A 24,424-nucleotide genomic window follows, 5' to 3' on the forward strand; every position below is an offset into this window, starting at 1 on the left:
CCCAACACACATGTACCCAGTACCCACCTGGATGGTGCAGGATTAACTCTGCCTTCCTGTTTCAGACCCTGTAATATAAACATGTGTTCCTTTCCTGGGCTATTTAATCCCATGGTTTTGGAATTTCCGTGCCCCTCCCCCCTTCCTCTGCTTGGTTTATTCCCAACTGTAGCACTGAAGCTCATTCTAAGCAAAAGAGAGTTGGAATGTGATTGGTAGAGAACACCACATCAGATGAACTTCTTGACGTGTATAGGGCGCTTGGCTGTGAGGTCTATGTTAACAAATCAATAATATATTCTATATATTAAGAAAGTATAGGGGCTGGGGATTTAGCTCAGCGGTAGAGCGCTTACCTAGGAAGCGCAAGGCCCTGGGTTCGGTCCCCAGCTCCGAAAAAAAGAACCAAAAAAAAAAAAAAGAAAGTATATTTAATTATATCTACATATTCAAATAATATGTCCTTAAATGCAGAGCATATAACCACAACAATAAATGTGTTGATTGGTTGATGAAAATGTTGAGAACAGAGTCTTAAAGGAGGCTGACCTTCTATTTTTCCCTAGGAATTTAGTGTAGGGTAATTGAGCGCTGGCTAAGTCTTCACAAATAATGAAGACTGACTGTATTTATTAAGCGCAATATAGGAACTTGTGATGAAATAATTAACAAACCAGACCTTGCTCCTCATCTTCTGTCAGGAGGGATAGGGGTTGGAGAGATGGTTCAGTGGTTAAGCACTGGCTGCTCTTCCTAGAGGACCAGGGTTCGATCCCCAGCAACAACTTGGTGCCTCACAGTTCCAGGGTATCCAGTGCTCTCTTCTGGTCTCTGCAGGCACTAGGCATGCATGTTATGGAGGCAAAAACACATGCACATTACAAAATAAAACGTTAAAGATGAGCCGCGTTTAAATGTGACTTTATTTAATCCTGTCACACCTGTTTAATCCTATTCTTCGTATGTCTCCATTACCTACTGCTCTCATAAGAGCAATGATATTTCTTTTGTCTTTCCCTTCTGAATTTCCTCTACCACTTGGCTTTACCGATTGTATTATTTTGATGCCAATGTTTACACTGTAAACTTTATTTATAATGTCAAAGTTATACTTTCATCTATGCCTATCAAAGGTGTGAAAAAGGCAGGAAATCCATTACCTCCAAATCCCACACAACCGTGGTCGTGCCATTTCTATGTCATCCTTTCTGTGTTTCTGTAATGTCCTGTGTTTCTCTATTGACAAGCTGATCTGTAAATAGCACCCATGGCCATGCAGATTGATGGTTCCTTATCGGGTTCTGTGTTGGATTTTTCCAATGTCTTTTGGTTTAACGCCATAGTCCAGTGCAGAATTTCTCAACCTTGGCACTACAAAGGTTGTTTGCTTTTGGCATCTTGGAGAGTCTATGACCTTGACTGACATTGATCCAGAGTACTTTGTTCATAGTGGATGTCTGAGATATTTGCTCAATGAATGAACAAATGTAGTGGTTCAAGCCTAATTTATAAGATTACGTTAAAACACCGAACCACAATGTTCATACAGCCAAAAGTTAGAACATACCGTTCATCCTATAGAATTTAATGACTTTGTTTCTGCTTTACATCACCTTTTAGTTGGCTAGTAATAATGAGCTTCACACAAAATGAAGACCCAAAGCGACAGGAGAAAGCAGCACTGGACACATTAGGTGTCCATGCAGCCATACAGACAGGTGTGGTTAGCAGCTATGAGAAGTTGTTAGGGTAGGAGCAAGGCTTGAACCAAACCTTGTCTTGAAGTGGAATAGAAGAGGGGACCATGTGCTTTCTGAGAGCAGAGGACAGTACTGGAAAAGAAGGAATAGAATACCTTAAAACAACAACAACTAAGGTCATGGTGAAATGACACGGTTGCTTAGGTGGTAGGGGGACACCAGCTTCCCCATCAGTAGACACTCCTAGGAGTCCATACATGGCTCTCTGCAAGTCCCCTCAATTGGTTTGAAATATGCCCCTCTCCAGCCACCAAAAGGAGAAGGGAGAGTCCGAGAACAAGGCTAACGGATGGCAATGGCGCTATCCACTGTTCCTCTCTCAGAGCCTAGTTCTGTTCTCTTGTATAGAGAAGGAGGAGTTGAGACACTGGGTAAAGCATTTGTGTATCTTCCCACTGAAGTTCTGCCATAATGAATCAATTCCCTCCTCACTGGGAATTTATTGTAGTTAAGAACAGAAAGATGACGCTTGACACTCTGTCCCATAGGTAAGGAGAGGTGCATCTGATGCAGTGAGGTACCCAAGAATTCATGCTCCGGGGACTCTGGACCTAAGTGAGGAGAGAGTTCTTAGCAGAGAAATAAAGACACAGTATCTTCTAGTCAATATCAGTGTGTCCCCAAGTCTGAAAGACTGCTTTTATATTTTCATTTGGCGTTAAAAAGAAATGTTGCTCTTTACTTTTAAAAAATGGGATGGGGAAAGCTAATGATGAAAGAGTCATCTCATCAAAAGTCACTGTCGCCATCTACACGATCAGAGTTTCCGGGACGACTGTTCCAATCTCTTCTTTATGTCTTGGACCTTTCCCCACCGCTTTTGTTTTTCCAAGAGTTGCTCCATCCTTTCCAAGTCGGTGAGCTTCTCAATTGTTTGCTCGGAGTGTATTCCTATCAGCTTGACAGAAGTCCCCACAGCTAAACAGGTCTGTTCTTAGAAGCTGAGTGAGCAATGAAAAACAAAAATCAGCCTTTAGCAGCTTTGTTTGGAGAGGTTGCTAAGTAGAGGCTAACTTCGCCCCTTTCCCCCTTTATCCCGCCTAGGCTCCGCTAGAGAACCTCAGGAGGCCCGCAGAAAGTTCGACACCGAGGAAAGCGCTTTAGTGAAAGTCGACCAAAGTGTTTCTCAACCACAAAAACCTGCCAGCGTTCAAAACATCTGTCTTGATTATGAGCATGATGCATCCGAAAGAGTGGTTAACATTTTTCCGCATCCACACGGTGTTCGCCGCCTTCATTGGAAGGTCCCAAAGAGCGCCGCCGGTTCCATGTTCATTCCACGATGTCTGTCCGCATCTTCCAGAGTTTTTAGGAAAACGCTAAGCCAAATAAAAAGAGCCAGAAAGTCCTTGAAAAGCAAACAAGATGACGATCTCACTAAAAAGCCATTTAGCAACACTTTAGTTATTTCCGAGGAGATTTCCAAACCTTTACCCCCTTCTTACTCTAGGCTTATAGCCTCTAGGTTTAAGCACTCAGGTACAAAGTTTCGCCCTGCACCAAAGATTTCACACTATATTCAAGAGCTTCCGCTTCTCAAAGATGTGAAGGAAACAGTGCTTAGCCCCATATCCAGCGCTTCGTCTGCAATACCAGAACCAGAGTGGTCTGAACGCCCACTCCCTAAGACAACCATAGGTAAAGTGATACAGCTGAACACCGGTTCGTTCCCGCCTGCCCACTCTCTGCCAACGCCTGCTTTGCCAAGAAAACCTCCAAGGCAGATTATGATAGGTGAGTAAAACTGAAACGTGGTCTTCAGGAGTGGGGTCATTAAGAACAGAGGAGAAAGACAAGTACAAGGAGGTGGATAGTTTTTAAGGTAGGAAAAAAAAAAAAAGAGAGAGAGAACATTTAAATTAACATTTGGTACCTCAGCCTGGGAGTACCAGTAGTCAACCTGTCCTTAGAGAGGTAGGGATGACAGCCTGGCTACTGTATCCAGATAGCATTGATGAAAGTTCATCAGACATTCACACACACACACACACACACACACACACACACACACACACACACACACACACACACACAAAACAAAAAACTAGAAAGAAATCAGTGAGAAGGTGCCTGGCATTGCTCTACATAGGGCCTAAAGTCTTCAAGTGAGGATAAACAGCTATTTAGGGGGTGGCCTAGAGGATTCCTGAAGGAGACAGGAAGTGCTGACATGTGCACCCCAGCCCAATGATGATGATGATGATGATGATGATGATGATGCTTATAATGAAATCACCCTCAAAGGTATCTAAAAGTTGTCCTCCCCCCTTTTTATCTAGAAAATGCTGTAATGACTAGAAAGACAGAAACCCAGAAACCAGTTGAGAGTAAGTACTGGGTTTATACTTTCTTGGAGAAATTGTAAGATTATTCTGCCCACCACCAGTGTGTGTTATTTGGTTTGTGTAAGTGTTAGGGCACACGTGTGCCCTAACAAGTGTTAGGCCATTCACTGAGCAGTTATTCCTTACACACGGACAATGGGCCAGATGTTGTATGGATGTTGAGAATGTTGAAGCTGATGTGTTCTTAATCCAGTGAGGGGCAATAGATGCACACTTTTCAGTCTCTCCCCCCACATGCCAGGCCCCATTCTAAGTGCCTGGACCTCAGCCATCTGACAGAAACAAGTGAGAACCATCTTTAGGGAGAGTTGACCTTGTTCTGCTCCCAGAGGTGGTAGCAGACAGGGCTCACCCCTTCACTTAGGAGGTGGAGGCAGGGGGATTGAAAGTTCAAGGCCAGCCTGGGCTACATAGTGAGGTCCATGCCAGGCTGTGCTATATACACCATTGTCTGAAAATTTACCCAACTTTAGATCTCACATGTGTATCACCTACAATCTGATGGATATAGTATGTGGCGAATGACTTATTATTACCAAGCATAGGAAAGCAAAATGAATGAAAAGTAGCAGAAACATATTAGAGTTCGCTGACAGATTCTTAATTGAGAGTTCTGCTCCTGTCCCAGTTTTGAGTCACTTCTGTTGGACTATTGTTTTTACCAAAATCAATAGTTAAATCTACCAAAATGTGCATAAAACAGTGCCTGAAGGCACTAGAAAGTAGACAATGTGGACATAACTCGGATGTCCCAAACCTAGAGAAGCTTCTGGGTCAGCAGGGTGGTGAGCAGGGAGCAAGCTGCCGTCTTTTGTCGTAACTCCCCGTCCTGTGTCCTCATGGCATCCCTCCCTCAATAACCAGAGTTCACTACATTGCACTGTACACCGTTCTAAACTTTGTGATTACATTTTACTGTAATAGATTTGTAGTAAGTCCAGTCAGTTTCAGAAATTGAAGAACCTTGTGGTTCTTCTGGAGGCTTCATTTATCCTTCCTGAAGCAGTTATAGACAATGTATAAAATGTGTTTCTGAGGGAGCTGAGTATAAGGGCCCACACCTTTAATTCCAGTACTTGGGAGACCAAGACAAGCAGAAGTCTACGGGTTCAAAGCCAGCCCAGTATACATGGCCTCAAAAAAGATTTTTGTGGTGGTTTGCATATGCTTGGCCCAGGGGGTGGCACTATTATTAGGTGTTGTGGCCCTGTTGGAGTAGGTGTGTCACTGTGGGCATGGGCTTAAGACCCTCACCCTAGCTTCCTGGAAGTCAGTCTTCCACCAGCAGCCTTCTGATGAAGATGTAGAACTCTCAGCTCTGCCTGCACCATGCCTGCCTGGATGCTGCCATGCTCCTGCCTTGATGATAATGGACTGGACCTCTGAACCTGCAAGCCAGCCCCAAATATATGTTGTCCTTTATAAGACTTGCCTTGGTCATGGTGTCTTTTCACAGCAGTAAAACCCTAAGACAATGTCTCTACAAGTAATATAGCAAAAATTAGTTGCAGGTTTAAAATATATTTCATAGAATTTCAAAAATATTTTCTAATTGCAGTTTGGTATATCCTTGCACAGACCTTGTCTGATGCAAGCTAATATGCACAGGGACACGATAAAGCAAGCTTAAGTGTCGGTGGTCTCTGCTTGGTTAATTGCTAGGTGGATTCTTGTTTTCTTTCCTTCTCCGTATGGAATCTATACACCGAGGGAAGAGGTCACCTGTATAGAGCATTGGAGCCGTAGATCAGGGGAATCTTAGGAAGGAAGTAAAGATGTTCCTGAGGAAGTGATGTCAGAGCTATGATTTTACAATGGCTATTATTTTGTCAACCAAAAAACGTTGCTTATTTAATTTATTGAGGAGGATTTGTAGTCTAAGTTTCTGGGTAGAATCTATCAGTGAGCATTCAGTTTTATTTTGTGAAGACAGTTTTGTAACAAGCAAGACACCCCATGTGGCACACAGGCCAATCCAGACTGGGAGGATGCAGGGTCTGGGGAGTTGATTCCAGGTGATCTGGATTGCTAATCCCTTTGCTAATTCATCCTTGTGAGACCATCCAGGTCGCCTAGCCGCGGAAGTCATAATGCCCTGTGGTTTTATCTTTTGATATCTGTTTATTTATTTATTTAGTTACTCTGAGACCCACGAGAAGATTAGACCCAGATGCTCATGTTTTACGAGGGGACGGCTTTAAGGCAGTTGGAGCAACGCGCTCTGAAACAATCCTGGCACTAACCACCTTGGCCATAGTAAACTGCCAAATATATGGAAGAAATGCACTTAATTTCAAGGTGGGTTAGACCTCCCTAATAGTAATGGCCCTTGGTGTTATCAGTTATTTTTTCCTTTAGTTTCCCCATGTAGGTTAGTTTTCATTCCACTGAAGGAGCCTTTCCTATTACCACAGACACGTCCCAGGAACACAGGCAAATCATGTCGCCAAACTTAACTCACCCAAGTTTGTCTTCGGTTCACCAGTAAAGTTTAAACATTATTTCTTTTTTGATTTATTTATTTATTATATATAAGTAGCTGTTCAGACACACCAGAAGAGGGCATCAGATCTCATTACAGATGGTTGTAAGCCACCATGTGGTTGCTGGGATTTGAACTCAGGACCTTTGGAAGAGCAGTCAGTGCTCTTAACCGCTGAGCCATCTCTCCAGCCCACCAGTAAAGTTTAAAAGATTGCTGAGTTCCAGAGAAATGATGCCGTTTTTTAAATTTTCCATCATTTATTCTGATAAATAGGATTGAAATTGTTCGTGTTTCTAGTTCACCAGAAGCTTCAGCCCTTGTGTCAAGTCTAGTGTGAGGGTGGTCTGCACCAGACCGCCCAACAGATGAATCACGGTCATATTGGTTATCATTTATTAAACACACACTGTGTTCCAAGCCTGTGCTCCTCCTACAACCTACAGTCCTCAGGGTAGACAACCTAATATTCATTTACAGATGCAAACGTGGAGGTTGCAGGAAAATAGCTTGCACAAGACCTCACGGTAAGTGAGCACAGCTGTACTCCGAACTATTTGCACATTTGTTTGCTTGTTTGGGACAAGGTCCCCTGAGCTGGCAGTACAGCTGAGGATGACTTTCAGTCCTCATGCCTCCAATTACTGAGCGCTGGGATTATACCTATGCTCCACCATGCCCCACTTCCACACATGGTGCTCGGAATGGAACCCAGGACTCCATGCATGCTGGGTAAGCACTCTGCCAAACAAGCTACTTCCCAGTTTTCAGAACTCTTTGGCCTCGAAAATCTACACATCCTGTTATGTTTTTGTTTTTTGTTTCTGTGGTTTTTTTTTTTTAAATAGAGGGTAGCCCAGGCTAGCCCTCAAACTCTTTTTTAAAATTTATTTATTTTTTGTATGTGAGTACACTGTCACTATCTTCAGACATACCAAAAAGAGGGTATAGAATCTCCATTACCATGTTTTTGTTTTGAAAAGAAAGAAAAGGGAAGAGGGGGAGAGAATCCTAAAGGTGAAGTATGTACTCTTTCTCATGTTAGTAAATGAGTCAGTTTCATCACCTCAACAGTCACATCCCCACTCAGAAATAGCTCCAGCTACAGGTAATGCATCCTGTAGACCAGGACGGGCATCTCATCCGTAACGTATCTGGGTTTCAGAATGCTTGTCAAGTTCTTTCCTAGTCTCAGCTGAAGAGTGTGTCTTGACCAAGCATGGTACTGTGTGTAAAAAGGCAGGAGTGGTAAATAATAGAGTAACTTAGCAACAAGTAAAGCATCCACACACACACATCAGCCCCCAGCATAGAGCATCCACACACACACATCAGCCCCCAGCATAGAGCATCCACACACACACATCAGCCCCCACCATAGAGCATCCACACACAAGCATCGGCCCCCAGCATAGAGCATCTGCATACATTAATGCATCAGCCCCTAGCATAGGGCATCTGCATAAACACATGCATCAGTCCCCCTGGGAACTTGGCTTTCTGCCTGTTATGCAGTTTTTTCTTTTTCCTCCAATGGGAATTAGTTTTGAGGACTTCAAAGATATCAACAAGTTAATATTTTAGTACTGTCACATGATCTTCTGGGATTTCAGTGTTTGGGACTGTGGCTTTTAGAATTATTATCATCACTGATAAAGGTCTTAGAGCTAATAAATAAGTTCAGGAAAATTAGTAAGATCAACATGCAGAATCATAGACTGTGTTTTTGTGCATCAGGAAAAGAAATGAGGGAAGGAGTCCACTAAACAAATTACCCATAGAACAATGAAAGCATAGTACCATCTCCTAAAATAAAACTAAGGCAGCCTGCGGAGATGGCTTAGTGGATAAAGCAACTGCTGTCAAGCCTAAGGACCTTTGCTGTCACATGTGTCCTGTGGAACATACACTTATACTCACATCACACATATCCATCACACATATATGCAAAGAATAATGCGAATTGAAACTACACAGAGTTTAAACATGTTATAACATAGATAATTTACTGTTAATAATTAACACCTTATTTTTCTGTTACTTTCCTACAGGGATTCTTTCTAGCGCAGTGTCCAGACTTAACATCTGTGGCTTTTCAGTTGGTATACCTTAATTTATCATATAATGACCTCCACCAATTTCCGGTAGAAGTGAGTCTACTTTTTTATTGTCTATATTGTTAAATTTTACTATTGTAAATCAAAGTAGGTATCTTAAGATATCCTGAAGATATTGTAAAATAAATACATGTTGAGCTGCATTTAAACAGGCCTTACTTATTAGGAGTGAAGAACGTGTAACTTATTAGAAGTAAAGAAAGTAGGGGTTGGGGATTTGGCTCAGTGGTAGAGCGCTTGCCTAGGAAGCGCAAGGTCCTGGGTTCAATCCCCAGCCCAAAAAAAAAAAAAAAAAAAAAAAAAAAAAAAAAGAAGAAGTAAAGAAAGTGTAGCATTTTTTTTTTTTTTTTTTTTTTTGGAAGTTCAATGACTTTAGCCCCAAATGCAGTGTTACACCAAGGTCTCAAATATTCTCTCATGGTTGTATAATGCATAAAATATAATTCATTCTTCTGACTTTTAGTAACCTTTAAAATTAACTTACCCATGTGCTAATCAGAAAATTTTTAAAAAAAAAGTCTGGGAGGACTGAGGTGTACACACGTTGAGTCTGTCTCAATTCAGGCTAATGTGCTTCTGGCAGAATTTTTTAGCTGTTGAAATTTGTGTTTTTGCTCTGAGGTCTAGATATGTTGAGTTTCACTTGGCTTGAAGTATTTCTTGGTGTATCGATCTGGTCTGTCTTTGTTGGGGAGATGCTCTGTTCTTTAGTTGCTGTGGATCCTAGGCAAGTGTGGTGGCTGGGGGTTCCCTGGTAAAGAGTGCTTCCTGAAGTCAGGGTGTGGAAAAAAAGAACGAAGATGAACTAAGAAGTAAGGCCAAGAGGGGGTGTGGGTTAGGGCTAGGGGTTTGCATCAAGAGGCAGTATGGTGGTTTGCTTGGCCCAGGGAGTGACACTGTTTGGAGGTGTCGCTTTGCTGGAGTGTGTCACTCTAGGGGTGGGCTTTGAGACCTTCTTCTTAGCCACATGGGAACCAGTCTTCTCCTGTCTGCCTTTGGATCATGAGGTAGAACTCTCATCTCCTGTAGCAATACCTGCCTGGATGCTGCCATGCTTCCTGCCATGATGATAATGGACTGAACCTCAGAACCAGTAAGCCAGCCCCAGTCAATGTTGTCCTTTATGAGAGTTGCTTTGGTCATGGTATCTCTTCACAGCAATAGAACCCTAAGACATGACAGAGTTCCTAGGGAATGGAGATTGGGGGGGGGAGGTCTTCTGCCAGCAGGCTATACAGGACTTAAAGGAAGACTGAAGAGATCTTAATGGAGGACAGGAAGGACAGTGAAAATCATCTTCCTGGATCTCAATCTACTTTGGCCACTGGGGATCCCTGGTAGAAAGAGTTTCTGGCAATTGGCAGTTGACGAAGGAATAAAGATGGGTTAGAAGGGAAGGCTGAAAGGGTTGGCAGGAAAGAGTTAAGTTGGGTCCATGCTATGGGTCTTCAGGCAATCAAAGCAACTAATTCTTAACCAATGAACCAAAGCAGAATCAAAAGGAAATTAGAGAATTTTGAAGATAAATGACAACAGAAACAGTGTGTCAACATTTATTTGGTGCATCTGAAACAGTGCTCAGGGGGAAATGTATAGCTATAAACGCTTGTGCTCGAAGGATGTATCGCGAAGTGGAAAACACACAGAACCCTGCCTGCAGCAACGCATGAGTGAGTATGTGGTAGAAAGATGATAAAGAAACAGAACAGTTTGTGCACTATGAAGAGAGGCAGAACTTGAGATGTGAGGGTGGTGAGGAACAACCTGATGTGAGTAGCCTGTAATACCGCCCCTGGCTATGGTGATGCCCTTGCCTACGCTGATGCCAAGGGCCATGTCTGGTCCATGGCCCTACAGCAGTATGGGTTTGTGTCAGTGTTTGTTGCCATGTTATAGCCATAGGCTATGTGGACATCCCTGGTGTGGGCTTCTGCCTGGGACCATGTTCATGTCCAAGGGTTGCACAGAGTTGGCCCCATCTCATATCTGGGGTGGTGTGGGAGAGCTTGCTGCAGCATTTGGGAGAGTGGGCCTGGCACCTTGCCTGGGAAACATGGTAAGCTGACCCTGGTGGCATGAGCTTGGGAGAGCCGGTCCTGCCCTTGGCAGTTGCCACAAAGTAGGAGAGCAGGTGGGCTGACCAACTCAGCTACAGCCCAGGCCCAGATCCGGAACTTTGAGTTAGCCTACCCAAATATCTACCCTGTCTATGAACTGCTGAATCACATGAAGGGGCCAGTCCTGAGGAACCAAAGCTGAAGGGTCCTATGACACAGGGCAACAACAGGATATCCAAGAGGAGTCTGGTGAGGATCCAGTATTGACGGTGGAGCAGAAGCCAGAGACCTTGAACCAAACCAACAATTCATTGCAGTGAACATTTGCAGTAAAGCTCTTTGGGCAAAAGGGTATACTGTGTGACATGTCTCTGTTTACGTGGTGAAATTGGATTTTTGTTTTGCTTTGCTTTGTTTGGGAGGTTTGGAGGGCAGACGTCGGTATTGTTGGAACAAGGAGCTGAGTGGGATTGGGGTGCTTTGTGTGAAATTCACAAAGAATCAATAAAAAGTTTAAAAGAAAAAGAAGTACCTCATATCAGCAAAATAACCTTTAAATTTAAGGCATTAGAAACAAGTGAACTAAACCCAAGATAGAATAAGAAGGAAATAATAACACTTAGTACAGGAACTAGAGAACAGGAAGTCAACAGAGATAAAGGCAAAACTGCAAGCATTACTACTTTGAAAAGATTAACAAAATTGACAAGGACTACATAGACAGAGCAAACAAAAACAAAACAAAAGCCCATGTACACACAGAAGGTTTAAACTCCCAAAGTCAAGAATGAAAGGTTTCTACTGGCCCTACAAAACTAACAAGAAAGAACTTAGATTTTAAAATAACTATACTAAACTATTTTATAGCTTAGATGAAATAAACATTTCTACAAACATGTAAAAGCGGACTGCAAATGGAAAATATGATTTGTGAGAGATTCACCAATAATTTTAGAATTTCCCATAAAGAAATGTTTCAGTCTAGATGATTTCATGGCTGAATTCTATCAAATATCCATGAATTAAACCAGCTCTTCACAAATGTTTCCCATTTCTAACCATTAAACCAACAGTGTCCTACTAGCAGAAGTCAGCCACGACAAGAAAAATAACCCAGAGCAAAGCACCCTCACAGCTAGTATACTTGATGAGGGACGACTGGAAGTTTCCCCCCTCAGATCAGGAACATCACAGAGATGGACATCCTGGCTACTTCCGTTCAACCTTGCACCAGATCATCTAACCAAGGCAATTGGTAAAGCAATAATATCTACCCAGATTCAAAACTCTCATGACTGCATGTGTAGACGTCCTCAGTGCATGCTTTCAACCCACAGTGCACAAAGGCAATTTCCTCCTCAAGCAAGTGAAGCATCACCAGATGAGACTTATCTCAGGAATGCTTAAACAGCTCAACATAAAGGTCACTGTAAGATTAAAATACAAATGAGGAAAAACACAGCTATCTCAATAGAGATAGTAGATCATCCCTGGGAAATCCCAGCTCCTTTCATAACTCCTTCCAAAGGATTCCACTCAACATCTAGGAATAGACAGAACTTCAGACACAACCCTTACAGCTAGTATGCTTGATGAGGGAAGACTCGAAGTTTGCCTCCTCAGATCAGGAACAAGATGAAGATGAACATCCTGGCTACTTATGTTCAACCTTGCCCTGGACCATGTAACTAAGGCAATTGGTAAAGCTGTAATATCCAGATTAAAAATTTTTTTAAAAGATTGAATATATTTATGGATTGACAACCATTTACCCCTGTAAAGATATGTAAATGTTTTATCTCAACAAAAGACTGCATAGTTTTATTAAAATGTTGAAATTATACAAATCATGTTTGTAGAAAAGGAGGAATGAAAAGCCATCTCCAGTTGCAGATGATAGACATATAATAAGAAACCCAATAAAATATGGTTATAGTGCATGAGTATTTCTTGAAATGTTGTAGTATATAGAGTTAATACCAAAAATAATCAACTGCATTTTAGTATACTGTCGATATATAATTTTATATACTTGTCTATATAAGAAAATTGGTTTTCATTTAAAATCACAAGAAAAATAATGAAATATTTAGAAGTAGGTTTAACCAAAAACCATGCCTATACTGTGAAATTTCAATTAAAAATGTATATGAGACATGTGTAGATAAACAAACATCCCAGGTTCACAGGTTTAATGTTCTTCTGATGGTAGGACTTCCAAATTAATCTACAGATCAATTCAGTTTTACATTTTCATACAAAAACTGTTGGACATGAAATTATTATGAGATTGAAGTAATCTGAGTGTGGCACCTGATAGGCTACTGATGAACCTCAGTGAATTCTGCTCTGGAAATATTTCCTCCTCCCTCATCATAGCTTGATGGTCTTATGTGAAAATATGAGTTCATCAAAGTCTAGGAGTTTTCAAAGATTGAAATATTCCATCCTTTCAGGAAAGCACTTAAAAACAAACAAAAACAAAACAACAAAACCCCTCAAAATAGTTTCAGGAAGTCCCTGAAATTGACTAGATCCACACACCACCACCCTGCCCCCAAGAATAAAAGACTACTGAGAGTCACCATCAAAGGAACAAAGCCCGAAAAGAAGATTCGGAGAAAGCCTAGCTGACTGGAAGAAGCAGAGGCTGGCTGAGCTGCCTGTAGGCTGTGCAGTTGACTTCAGATTCCCAGCTTTATGAGCTGTCACCCATGCTGGGTTGGCTTTGGTGACTCAGTTGTTTTGAGTCATTTCTGCTCCTCACCCATATTCCTGTAAGTAATTCCAATAAAGCTCGTTAGACCTTCAGTGGCATCCAGACTTTGGTCTGTTGTGGGAGTATGTGTGTTGTTGTCTCCCCAGGTAACGCTTTGTCTCACAACAGTGTGTATGTATGTTTCTGTCTGTGTCTGTATATGTATGTGTACATGTTGAGGGGTATCCATAGAGGTCAAGAGAGGACATTGTATCCCATGGAGTTGTAGGCAGTTGTGAGCCACCCAACTTGTGTGCAAGGATCAGAACTTCAGTCCTCTTCAAGCATTAAGTTCTCTTAACCTCTGACCCATCTTTCCAGCCCTGCAAGGACAATTCTTGAGTCAAGGACACATGAGAACAGACATTTTACCATCTCAACATGTCATATTAATCCCATAATAATTTGAGGGCTTTGTTCTTTTAGCTCATTTTATTCTAATGAATTCATAACTTAAAGCATCACACAGCTAGATTAAGGAGCTTTTCAGAGCCCATGTCACAGCGAACTCCTCCACTGTTGGTTAGGAGCACCACTTTAAGGCCAAGAAGCCTCACTTAGGGCTTGGCATGCCCATTATTAATCACTTCTTTATTGGATTCTCCACCACACATTCATGCACCCCAGAAAGAAAAACCAGGCCCTGTCAGCCAATATTCCTACCAAGACCACCACATGTAGTCTTAGATCTAATGCATCATTCTGCTCTCATCAGAGAAGTGTCTTCTTACAAAGTACATGGCAATGAACACAGACGCTCAACTGATTCTCAGCTGCAGAGAATAAGACTGAAGTGCTCAGCCCTAAATGAGAGGCTCGCATCGTACCTCTCCCTCTAAGGCTCAGAGACCTACATAGAAGAGGGCGGTGGAAAGGTTCTAGGAGCTACATGTGGTGGATGGCTTCATAGAAAGAGTGTTTCCCAGCAAAACTAGGGCAGACGCACAGGTGGACTCAGAGAAATCGTGTCAGCATGCATAAAACCTGGGCAAACCCAAGCCAAACAAGAGCCCAGCATGGAGAAAAGAGGTGGGCACGAAGTCCACCCCTAACTCAGGTGATTGGAATTTGATAATTGCTGGGGGAGGGAAAGGCAGTTCTCCTTAATGGTGTGACTCCTAGTAGGCCAACTATACCCCAGGGCAGGCTTCAAGTACAGGAGAGTAGTCTCGCACAAACGAGACTCAGTGGTCAGAGACAGAGACAGAGGGTAAGTGCATATAGTGGGTAGGAAGGTGGGCATGGGGGCAGGAGTTGGAGGATTTGAAGGTGCATGAGCATGATCAAACTTCATTGTATGGAATTCTCAAAGAATTAGTCAAGTCACCATTTAAAAGGAACAACTATGGCCATTGAAATGACAAAGGCTTAGCATCACAGTCTCCTTCATGACTCAGATGTCCTGGCTTCCTCCTTAACACCCAGTGTTAACCCTGCCTTGTTCTCTCTCTGAAAGTATTGAGACAATATGAGCTAAGACGCTTCTCTATACTGATCTTACTGTATTGGTTTAAAGCATTTATAGGAGACACACGTGAGAGGTTGTGTTTCATTTCATTTCAGTTAATGTTTGCCTTTTCTGTTCCCCAGGTACTTTATCTTCAAAACCTACAAGTACTGAAACTGAGAAATAATCCTATCAGAGAAATTCCTTCTGAAATTCAGCAATTGAAGCACCTTACGAAGTTCACCATTGCCTTTAATTTTATTACATCGCTTCCTGCTGGGTAAGGTTGATCATCTGAGGTAGTAGACACAGAATTAAGGTTGACACAGAACTAAATTATTTGTACATATTTTATTTAGTCATAAATTATTTAGTAAAGCCTCAATTTACCCTTTGAAAGTGGCTAGAAGAATTTTGATTACCTAAGCATTCTCCCTCTGCTATGATTAACAGACTCATTTCTTAATCTGGTATCAAAAAATATTCTCCCAGCTACACAGAACACAGTGTGGCTCTGATGAATCCCAATATAATGACCAGCAATTAGACCCCGGCGCCTACCCACTGATGGTGCTTCTGAGCATGGAAAGCACTTGAGTCTTTTGGTTTAAATATTAGGATGATGGCCTAAGGGCCTGTAGAAAGTAATTTGAGCATTCTGGCCCTAGTGTTCTAACCTATAACCTAAGGAGATTGGCCTATACAAAGACTAGGAGAATGTGGTAGCTGTGTGTTGCCTGGAAGGAAATTCTGCTGGAATCCTGATAGGTGTGACCACTGAAGTTTCCAGATAAAATGTGTCTCTGTGTATTAGGAGCTGACACTTAGGAATAGGGATGGGCTAGGGGGGTCTACAGGAGGGCAGAAAACAGGGTGATCCACCAGGATCTGAGGGTGAAGAGAGACCATAACAAGTGGTCTTCTACAGAGCTGTGGATGAGACTGAGAGATTGGATTCGGAGGATTCAAGGGAGAGGTGAAGATCTGCAGCTAGCCTACCTACTTCCCTGACAAGACTAGCCTGTGAGTTCTCAGGGAATTCCTCCTGGAGTTGGTAGTTAGGATAATGGGATAAGGGAGGGGAAGGAAGTGGGAAGGAGACGAGCTCTGTGGTCCACTGGTGGTAAAGAGGAACTTCCTGAGGTTAAAAAAAAAAAAGTATGATCTTAAGTTTAAAAGATAGAGTAGATACTATAAACATTTTCTTTACAGGAGTGAAAAAGAAGTTGGGGGTTGACCACTGAATCAAAAAGGGTGTGCTTACTGTGATGGTTTGTTAATGCTCAGCCCAGGGAGTGGCACAATTAGGAGGTGTGGCCTTGTTGGAGTAGGTGTGTCACTGTGGGTGTGGGCTCTAATACCCTAGTCCTAGCTGCCTGGAAGCCAGTATTCCGCTAGCACCTTCAGATGAAGATGTAGGACTCTCAGCTCTGCCTAGAGACGCCACCACACTTCCACCTTGATGTTAATGGACTGAACCTCTGAGCGTGTAAGCCAGTCCCAGTTAAATGCTGTCCTTCTAAGACTTGACTTGGTCATGGTGTCTGTTCACAGCAGTAAAACCCTAACTAAGACACTTACAGTTTCCAAATCAGTGTCAACAGTTTCTCAGAGAGAAGGAGTTTAGATTAACCGGGGTTCATTCACTTCTGATTTATTCATACACTGGATAGATAGAAATAAAGATGTAATTTCTGGGCTCCAGAATCTCATAGCTGTGCAATAGGACAGGGTCCAAGAAGTAAGCTTACACTCAGAAGTATCAGTTCTTCCAGTTGGAAGGATTTGCAGAAGAGTTCTGTGCACGAGATTACATTTGTTTTACAATTTCTAATACGAGAAGAAAATTACAAAAGAGTCAAATTTGGGCAGATGCAGCCTGACATTTGGAGATATGTAAAAACTATTAATTCAGATACTTTTAGCAAATAAATAGTTAATAGGGAATTATGGGATGGGGATGACAGGCAACTCAGGAAAGTAGTCAAAGGTGGGACCATGAAGATCTTCATCTGCATGCTGAAGTAGTGGGAGGTTAGTAAAACCCTGTGTTCACAGTGCTTTAGGCATGCAATAAATATTCCAAGTTTGTGTGGAAAGAGGCAGATTTTGAGGATAGTATATACACAATGGGGTAGGGGGGGTGGTTCCAAGGATTATGATCAATATCATACTTAGCTGTTTAATAGCCTTCAAAAGTGGTTTCTATTTGTACCTCATAGGAGAAAAACTCACAGTGCTGTGGTTATGTGCCATAGAGCCATTATATCTTTTACTTCTTTTTTTTTGGTCATTTATTGATGGGGAGAAAAATCAAAGGTATCCATTGGGAAAGTCAATACACTCGGGTTGAACAAAGACCTCAGAAGTCCATGTCCACATCAAACCTCAGAATGTGACCTTACTTACTTGCAATTATAATATGTAAATGCAGTTTGTCAAATTAAATGGGGCCATCCTGAAATCAGAGACAAATGCTGCTGCAAGTCAGGAGATGGCTGGGATTTCAAAGTACCCTGGGAAGCTAGGAGAGACATGAGAGATGTTGCATGAAGCCTCCAGAAGGACCAGCAGGATGCTGGAGTTGTGGTTCCTGAACTGTGGGGACAATGTGGTCCTGCTGTTTCCAACTACCCAGAGTTCAAGCAAAGAACTAATGTAGCAACCGAGAAAAACATTCAGATGATAAACGGTTCTTGGTTATGTTTTGTTAAGTGAGCATTTTCCACTCCAAATGATGTCAGCCCAGACTTCACAGACATCAGCATCTTTTTAAGGTGTTCATGGAATGTATAACGAAAAGAAGTTGATGTAACTCTTGGTGTCATGGGAAAATATTTAACTTGTAAATGTCTTAATTTCCAGGGACAATGAATAGTCACTTTCATAACTCACTGTTCTTTCTATTTAAGGTTATTTTGCCTGAATTATCTTGAGGAGCTTGATGTTTCCTACAATGAGATTGAAACTATTCCAAATGAAATCCAGAAACTCAGGTATTTGCAAAGTAATAGATACACAGTAAATGACCATTCCGTTAAGGACATTTGGTAATGACAAAGACCTTAGTCTTTTCATTTGTTTCAGTCATGAAATAGAATTTGTGAATTGTAGGGTTTATTTTCAAATGTATTTGAACATCTAGTATGTAGTTCTGCAAGATATATTTCCAATGATACTTTTAAAAGTAAAATATAATAACCTTTTAACAGAATAACACATTATTTTGGTTCACTTTCTGGTGTGGATATATATGGTTCTTATATATTTCAGTGTCACTACACACACACACACACACACACACACACACACACACAGAGTCAAATTCTTTTACAAATTACCAAAAGCCTTGACTTCACCTGTGTCCTTATTGTTTTAGGACAAGGTCTCACTATGCCTCCCTAGCTGATCTGCAAGTCACTCTGTAGACCAGGCTAGCCTCCAACTCACAGAGCTCCGCCTGCCTGTGCATCCTAAGTGCTGGGATTGAAGGTGTGTGCCACCTCGCCTGGCTCTGTCTTTCTTCTGCTGTGAGTGTGCAATGGTAACTAGTAGGGAAGATGTTTTGTTAGGACCGTTAAGATTTTTTTATATAGACTTGTCACGGCACACACGAACACAAGCTTGACACATTCATTGCAGTCGTTTTGAGTTACACAAAATTTTGTTGACAGTGTTTGTTTTTTATTTTAAAATATATTACATGGGCTAGAGAGATAGCAAAGTGGTTAACAGCATTTGCTGTTCTTCCATAGGACCCAAGTTCAGTTTCCCAACACCCACATTGGGTGGCTCACAGATGCCTGAAATGCCAGTTCTAACATCTGATGTCCTTTTCTGGCCTCTAAGGGCACTTTACACACATGGTATACATACTTACACACACACACACACACACACACACACACACACAGACACACACACAGACACACATACAGACACAGACACACACACACACACACATACACACACATAATATAAATGATGAAACTAAAATCTAGAACATTACATACTCTTAATCATTCAAATCTTTCAACTTTGTTTTTAATCATGTGTCTGTCTGTGCATCTATGTGAGATCTTGTGCATGTGAGTAAAGGTGCCTAGGAAGGTCGGAGACGTTGAATTCCCTGGAGCTGAAGCTGCAGACAGTTGTAAGTCAGGTGACATGGGTGCTGGAAATGGAACTTGGTCCAAGTATGTGCTCTTAGCTGCAGCAGCATCTCTCCAGCCTCGCAAATCTTATTTTATGCCCTTCACAGCAATCTGTGTTTCACTTAACTTCTCTAATAACTGTCTCTAAGGATTTCATGAGCATATTTCTATACATAATACTTCTTTTATTTCCAAAATCATCTGATTAAAGTAAATACAGAATAGAAACGGTGTACTACTATTTTAGACTAATTTTAAAAATTGAACTATGTAACCAAATCCCATTATTAGTTCTCACTGCCCAATTGGTTTTCTTGGAACATAGTCACATCTTTAGAAAAATACGAAGATGTCTTCCTCTGGTTTTCTAATGCTGCTACCACATTTTTTAAAGTTTCATGTGCTAATCCTTATATTTCACTAGGAGAATCCAGCCTATGCAAGGATATAGTTGGATATAGTTGGATATAGTTCGATGGATATAGTTCACTTCCCCATGTATTTACTTTACCCTGCACCTGTTCCTTTCTTGTCAGTGATGTGTTCAGGATACTGTTCCCCCATCCCCACCCCCACCTCCCCTCACCCCTGCTTTATCCGTTTTGGTGCTTGACCTTGTTCACCTAATCTGTTTCTAGCTCCCTTTGCATTTCCAAATGTTCCCTTTCCTCTTGAAATGGTACAGCTCTTAAGTGGGCTTAGGAAGTCAGTGCTCCTTGGGCCGTGACTGTAGCTGTGTTGCAGCTGGTGTTGCATGCCAGGCATCAGGGTTCCTCAACTTGTAGGAAGCAGCAGGGTTACAGCACATCTGGGATGAGGGCTGAGGGCTGAGGGCTGAGGTGTCTCTCTAGTGCACTGTTGGTGACCAGAGTCTGCAGTTTCTCTTCTGAGATTCCTTACAGCTTTTCTCCTGAGGGGGTTTATCCCAGGTCTCCACCACCTCTTGCTATTCCTCTCCATCCACTACCCTCTATCTTGCTCTGGAGCTGACACTCTGCTGTCAGTATTTTGTATCTGCCCTTCCTTGTCACCCACTCAGCCCAGACTACTGGAAATAACCAAGAAGAGTTCACTGAAGAGAAGCCCTTTATCAGGCCTAATGGTCAAAACTCATGGAAGGAAACACAAGAGAGTCTCTTTCCAGTGGATTCTCTGAGCCTGAGCACCCTGCTTATACAGTCCCCCAAAAAGGGAAATTTGGAATAATCACAGCCATTTGTTTGGAACATTGACATCATTGCCTCTCAGCACCAGACATGGCAGTAGGCAACTTCCCTTTGCTGCACTGTTGGCAGAAATGTTTCCTCTCTTACGTAGACTTCAGTGATACTAGAGAGAACAAAATATCTAGTACAAACTATTTTAAATAGCCCTGGCTGAATCTGTGCCTAAACCAGGGTCATAACCAAGATCATCCTATATCTCCTCTGAGTCTGTGGGATGCCCAGATGGCTGATGCTGGCATGGGGGTGATGGCCTATGTGTCTGACAGTCAGCCATTTTGGTCCAGGCGCTCAGGTCAACAGCTGCTAAGTAGCCAATCTTCCCCTTTCCCCACATTTTTACTTAAAGCAGCAGATCTCAGCCTGCGGGTTGCCACCCACTTGGCAAACCTTTACCTCTAAAACTATTTACATTAAGATTCATACCAGTAGCAAAATTATAGTTATGAAGTAACAATGAAAATAATTCCATGGTTGGGGGTCACCACAACATGAGGAACTGTATTAAAGGGTTCCAACATTAGGAAGGTCGAGAATTGCTGACCTAAAGAAACACAAAAATAAGAAGTGCTCACAATATACACTTAATACTGACATCATTAGCACTAATACTGACTTCAAGTGTCTTAACCATGCTTAAAACTGACCCATCCCCCTAAGGGGAGACTGAGCACCCTTTCATCTTACTCATTCTCCCCTCACAGGTCAGAAGGGTTAAGGGTTTTTTTTTTTTTTTTTCAAAGCTTCATTTATAATGGCATATATCCCATTTGTGAGAGCTCTCCCTCAAAAACCTACTAATTTCCTAGAGGCTCTACCTCCGGATATCTTGGGAGTAAAGCATTCAATGTTAGAACTATAGAGGCATTCTGAGTGCTGCCAGGAGCCCTCCTCCCATCCCAACTCCATTCTGTGGTGGAGATACATGGCGCAAGCCAGCTCTTTTATTAAGGTCTCTCCAGACATGTTGTTAGTCATGCTTCAGCCTGCTTATAGGAGCTCCTCTACTATTGCCATTCCCACATCTTGGTGCAGACCCAAGGTATGCCTAGTTCTGTCCTGCTGCCCCTCAATCTTTTCTGCTAGCCCATCCCCATTCCTTTATGTCACACCTTGACCCACAAAATAGTCTCTAATAAAGACTATTATAAGACAGCCACCACACTTTCAGAGGATCCAGAGAAAACAACAGAAAACAAACAACAGAATATCTACCCAACAAAACATTCACCTCAAGAAACACTTCAAATATCATAACTCCAGATGCCTAGATCCCAGTGCAAAAACCACAAATGTGGATATCCAAGACCATGCACGACCTTCAGAAGCCAGCAACCCTACTGCAATATTCCCTGAGAAAGGCAATTTAGATGAAGCACAATATATGGACTTCAAAATAGCAATTTTGACTATGCTCAAGGACCTTAAATAGCATATGAGTAAGAACCTTACTGAAGGGTTGGGGATTTAGTTCGTGGTAGAGCACTTGCCTAGCAAGCGCAAGGTCCTGGGTTCAGTCCCCAGCTCCGAAAAAAAGAAAAGAAAAAAAAAAAAAAGAACCTTACTGAAGACTGTAAAAACACAAAGAATCATTTGAAAGACATAATGAAAACAATTTAAGATGTGAAAGTAGAATTTGACAAAGGAATAGAATCACTAAAATAAAATTCAAATTGAAATAAAACTAGAAATGAAACAGCTAGATGGCAAACGAAAACCTTAGAGATAAGCCTCTCTAACAGATTATAAGACAAAAAAAGTCTGGACCTAAAATATCGTGGAAATCTGGGAGACTATGAAAAGACCAAATCTACAAATAATTGGTCTAGAGGAAGAAGAAGGCCAGAAGAGCAGAAAATATTTTTAAACAATTATAGAAGAAAAATTTTCCCCAATCTAGAAATAGAAATGCCTATCAAGCTAGACAAGAGCAGATATAAATCCCCCATGACACATAATAATAAAGAGACACAAACTAATAGATATTAGAAACCAGGATCCATCTTTCTGCTGCATCGAAAATATGCACCTCACCTTGAAGAATCGGCATCGCCTCAGGATAAAAGGTATTTCACAAGCAAGCAGGTAGAGCTATTTTAATACCTGACAAAATAGACATCAGACAAATTAATCAGAAGATGTACGGAAGGACACTACATAATCATTATAGGGAAAATCCACCAAAATTAATAAAGAAACAGTAATACACACTGAGGAAAAGACAGCATCTTCAAAAAAGTGATGCTTATTAAACTGGATGGCTGTATACAGAAATTTTTAAATAAATCCATATTTAGCATCATGCACAAAACTCAATTCCAAATGGATCAGAGACTGCAACTTGGGAGCACATAATCTGTGTGGATAGTTTTATGTCAACTTGAAACAAGCTAGCATTAGCTGAAGGAGGGAACCTCAACTGATAAAAAGCCTCCATCAGATCTCGCTGTAAGGCATTCTCTTAACTATTCATTGGTGGAGGACACTGTAGGAGTGCCATCCCTGAGCTGGTTGTTCAAAAATTTTGCGAGAAGGCTGAGCAAGCCATGATAAACAAGGCAGGAACAGCATCCACAAAGGACTCCTCAGCTCCTGTCTCCAGATTCCTGCCCTGTTGACTTCCTGTCCTGACTTCCATCAGTGATGAGCAGTGCTGTGGAAGTGTAAGCCAAGTAAGCCCTTTCCTCCCAACTTGCTTTTTGGTCATGGTGTTTCATTGCACAACCCTAACTAGGACATAACCTGAACCTGGCAGAGGAGGAAGAGGACTTGAACTCACTGGTACTGGAAAGGAATTTCTGAACAACACACTGATAGCACAGGCACTAAGACCAAATATTAATACATTGGAACCTTATGAAACTGAGTAGCTTGCGTATGGGAAGGGACACGATTCTGGGGAAGAAGTCTATATAGAAAATGCCTACTGATTACGCATCTGATAGAGAGTCAATGTCAAATATATATGGAGTACTAAACACACACACACACACACACACACACACACACACACACACACACACACACACACACCAAACCCCTGAGCATAAAGAAAACAAACCATTTATGAAATGTGGTACAGGGCTAAGACTTCTCAAAAAGATGAAACACAAATGGTTGAGAACTTCTTAAAGAATGACCAATATCCTTAGCTGTCAGGGAAATGCAAATCAAAACTACTTCAAGATTCCACCCTACACCAATCAGAATGGCCAAGATCAATAAAACAAATGACAGCATGCGCTGGGGAGTGGGGGAGGAGAGCAGTTATTTACTGCTGGGGAGAGTGTGAACTGGTATGCCCATAGTGGAAGGCAGTGTGGTTGTTCCTTGGAAGCTCTCAACACGCCATGAAAAGCAGCACATTTACAACAACAGGATATTATTTGGCTGTTAAGACAAATAAAGTGATAAAATTTGCACGTAAATGGGTAAGAGTTAGGAAAAAAATTATCCTGAAAGAGGTAACCCAGAGCCAAAAAGACAAATATTGTTATGTTTTTTTTCTCACATGTGGATGTTAGCTCTTAAGCGTCAATATATGTGCTAAAATCCAAATAACCACAGAGGTTAAGTACCTAGTAAGGGACTAGTGTGGAGGAGAGGATCTCCCATGAAAAGGAAAATAGGATATAGTTTTCTGGAGGCTAAAAGGGAAACTGATCTAGTATTAAATAGGAGAGGGGTGACAGAAAAGGGTAATTGAGGGTATGGGGGAGGGACAACTAACACTAAAGGTCATTTGAAAATCCATATGGAAACTTATTACTGTAGAAGCTTCCTAAAATATATAGATATATAGAAGAAATCTAAATGGAATCTTAAGACAATGGAGGATACAATGCCATAGACATCTTATTCCAACAAAAACATCCAGTGCCAGGTATGAGTTACATCTTGTTGAGTAACTAGATAAATCTTGATGCCTAACTAGAAGTGTTAACCCTACTGACCAGGATTCATAGTATAGAAAGTGCTCTATACACTACAAGAGGAGAAACCTAATCACAAAACCAGCTACAAACACTGTAACCTACAACACAGAGCTGCCTTCAAGATATACTGGCATAATAGTGGCACA

General features: G+C 41.7%; 1 protein-coding gene across 1 annotated transcript in view; it reads left to right on the forward strand.

The window, feature by feature from the left end:
• Lrrc63 (leucine rich repeat containing 63) overlaps nucleotides 1-24,424 on the forward strand; it is a 37,297-nt gene that overhangs the window by 1,698 nt on the left and 11,175 nt on the right. Inside the window, exons 3-8 of the mRNA XM_032917793.1 lie at nucleotides 2,805-3,494; nucleotides 4,040-4,087; nucleotides 6,243-6,403; nucleotides 8,639-8,737; nucleotides 15,110-15,246; nucleotides 17,879-17,962. Coding sequence (XP_032773684.1) covers nucleotides 2,805-3,494; nucleotides 4,040-4,087; nucleotides 6,243-6,403; nucleotides 8,639-8,737; nucleotides 15,110-15,246; nucleotides 17,879-17,962 — 1,219 coding nt within the window. The remainder of the gene's footprint in view (nucleotides 1-2,804; nucleotides 3,495-4,039; nucleotides 4,088-6,242; nucleotides 6,404-8,638; nucleotides 8,738-15,109; nucleotides 15,247-17,878; nucleotides 17,963-24,424) is intronic.

The sequence above is a fragment of the Rattus rattus genome, chromosome 12 (assembly GCF_011064425.1).
Source record: "Rattus rattus isolate New Zealand chromosome 12, Rrattus_CSIRO_v1, whole genome shotgun sequence".
Classification (NCBI taxonomy): domain Eukaryota; kingdom Metazoa; phylum Chordata; class Mammalia; order Rodentia; family Muridae; genus Rattus; species Rattus rattus.